At 51.6% G+C, this 2,231-nt stretch overlaps 1 protein-coding gene across 3 annotated transcripts in view; it reads left to right on the top strand.

The window, feature by feature from the left end:
- Positions 1-2,231, top strand: part of LOC110387897 (feather keratin 2-like) — a 16,104-nt gene that overhangs the window by 9,796 nt on the left and 4,077 nt on the right. Inside the window, exons 1-2 of one of the 3 annotated variants that reach the window (XM_021376586.1) lie at positions 639-850; positions 953-1,104. The exons of 1 other annotated variant lie outside the window; for it this stretch is intronic. In XM_021376586.1, coding sequence (XP_021232261.1) covers positions 955-1,104 — 150 coding nt within the window. In that variant the 5' untranslated portion in view covers positions 639-850; positions 953-954. One more of the 3 variants, XM_021376585.1, reaches the window with a different exon arrangement.

Raw genomic sequence — 2,231 nt, forward strand, 5'->3', positions numbered from 1 at the left:
TGTTTTTGTGGTAATCTTGGCCAGCGTCTCTGAAATGAAGGCGTTTCACAACTTGTTGAGTGATGCATGAGAATAGGAGGAGGAAAAATTCTCCCGGTTGCAGTCATTGCACCATCTGGCCCTTTGGTCTGCATATGCAAGACCATCAGCATCAGAGAGAGACACAACACGGCTTGCGTGTGGAACGGCCTGTGCTATTTTGTTCCACTCCAACACATGTGATGATTGTTCCTGCCACAGGGAGTGCAGGAGAAAGCAAGCTACAATTTCCCATGTGCTCTCGTCCACCACACATGATGCTTTTGTCTGTGCCTCTGAGTGCTGCTCAGGGCAGAGTGAGGGTCAGCTCTCCTGCTGTGCCACTGGCTATGGGAAGCCCTGCAATGCCTTTCATCAGTTGTGAAGGCACTGTGAGCTGAGGGTATGAGGAAAGCGCATAGAAAATGTGATACCTGGGAGGGAAGGCAACACGAGCAGCACATGGTCAAGGGGGCAGGGTGCTGTAGGGCACCGGACACATGGGCAGATCCTGAGAAACCAGGACATATTTTTCACTCTGGAAATTGATGCAAGCTACCTATGAGGACTAAGGAAATCCTCCCTTCCCTTTCTGTGGCAGATGCAGCTGGTGTCCTGTGTCCTGGGTGCACAGGTGACATCCTCTTCAGGCACATCAGTGTTCTGAGATCTGCCACAGGCCCACAGGCCCTCCTCATGCTCACCTGTGTTCTCCCACCACACCCACTGACTCAGGCCCATTGACCTAGGGCCTGTATTACAGATCTGCCCTGAGGCTTTCACCTTCTCTCCAGCTCAGCAGCAGCAGTCTGGTTCTGCTGCTCTGGGGCAGGTTGGTTTATGCCTACCAAGGCCCATTGGTCTGGATGCGCAGTTGCCTGGTGCTTTCCCAGCTCCCCCTTGGGTCTGTCTGTATTTTTCTGGTGCTGCTCAGGAATGTTGGCCCATGTTGCTGCCACTGGATCTGACCGTGAGCTGTGCCCTGACTTTCTGGACCAGCATCAGTGCTGCCATACCACTGTGAACCTGATAGTTGAGCTGGTCTCTGGGGAACCTGTCTGGCATCTCCGCATCTCCCTTGCTCAGGTAATGTGCAGTGAGGGCCATTGCTGGTGTGGCTCCTGGTTTCCATTCTCTTCATCTTCCTAAATGAGGCATTTGGTTGTGCCTCTGTGATTAGAGAGTGTCCTGTGCCTGGTGGAGTCGCAGTGTAATTGTGGAGGGCATTTTGTCGCCACTGTGGGATGAGGGCCTGGCTGGGGCCTGAGGTGTGTATGTTGAGTATCGCATGGTGGGCATTCACTCCCCCTGGGCACATGCCATCTCAGGCCAACACTGCATGGTGTCCTCCTTGGTGTCCTCCTTTGGCAAATGTCCTCAGGACGGCCCGGACTCCTGCTGCTGTCCCAGCTGCCCTTGGTGGCAGTCCCAGACCTCACTTGTTTCTGGGCGAGCGTGTGTGCGTCCTGGAAGTGTTGCTGTGTGTTTGTTGGTGTGTGCTGTTTTGTTAGGATGTAGGGGCGAAGCAGGATCCAAGGCATGGACATGGGGATGGTGGAGAGCTGCTTTATGTTTGCCCAGTCTTTGTGTTTGATTGTGGCAGTCCTCTGAATTTATGACTAGGGATCCACTATTTTTTGCTTGTGAGAAAGCTATATCCTTGTCTATGAAACATGCCTATTCACATTTCAGGTGACCTCACTCAGCTGCTGACAGAGGGCTGAGGAACAACAGTGAGAGTTAAGGCCTCCTGAGAGCAGTGCTTATGTCATAGAATGGCTAGAGCCAAAAAGCAGAGCAACCATGACTGGAGTGCTCATTGCTGAGGCAGCTTGTGTGCAGAGATGGGTGAAGCGAAGGCTGTATTGGTCTTTGCATCTGAACTTTGTTGGGAGTTTGATCTTTAAGGCCATGCTCACAAGGAAATGAGGCCCCATGCATTAGGGCAAAGCTTTAAAGCAAGTTGCAGAGTAATGAGAGGCTGGCACCAGCTGACAGCGTTGTCCATCTCCATCCCCTTCCCTTCATCTTCTCCCTGTGCTTTTGAGTTCCATCCTCAGCAATGCTTCAGCCTCTAATTCTGTCACTTGAAAGGAGCTTGTGTGGCAAAATGGGCATGTCATGAACAGGGAAATGAAAATGGAGCATTGCAAGGAAGAGAAATAAGGCATCAATTTCTATAATTGTGTTGTTTTGCATACAGATGGGCTTGT

This window comes from Numida meleagris, chromosome 24, assembly GCF_002078875.1.
Source record: "Numida meleagris isolate 19003 breed g44 Domestic line chromosome 24, NumMel1.0, whole genome shotgun sequence".
NCBI classification, from domain to species: Eukaryota; Metazoa; Chordata; class Aves; order Galliformes; family Numididae; genus Numida; species Numida meleagris.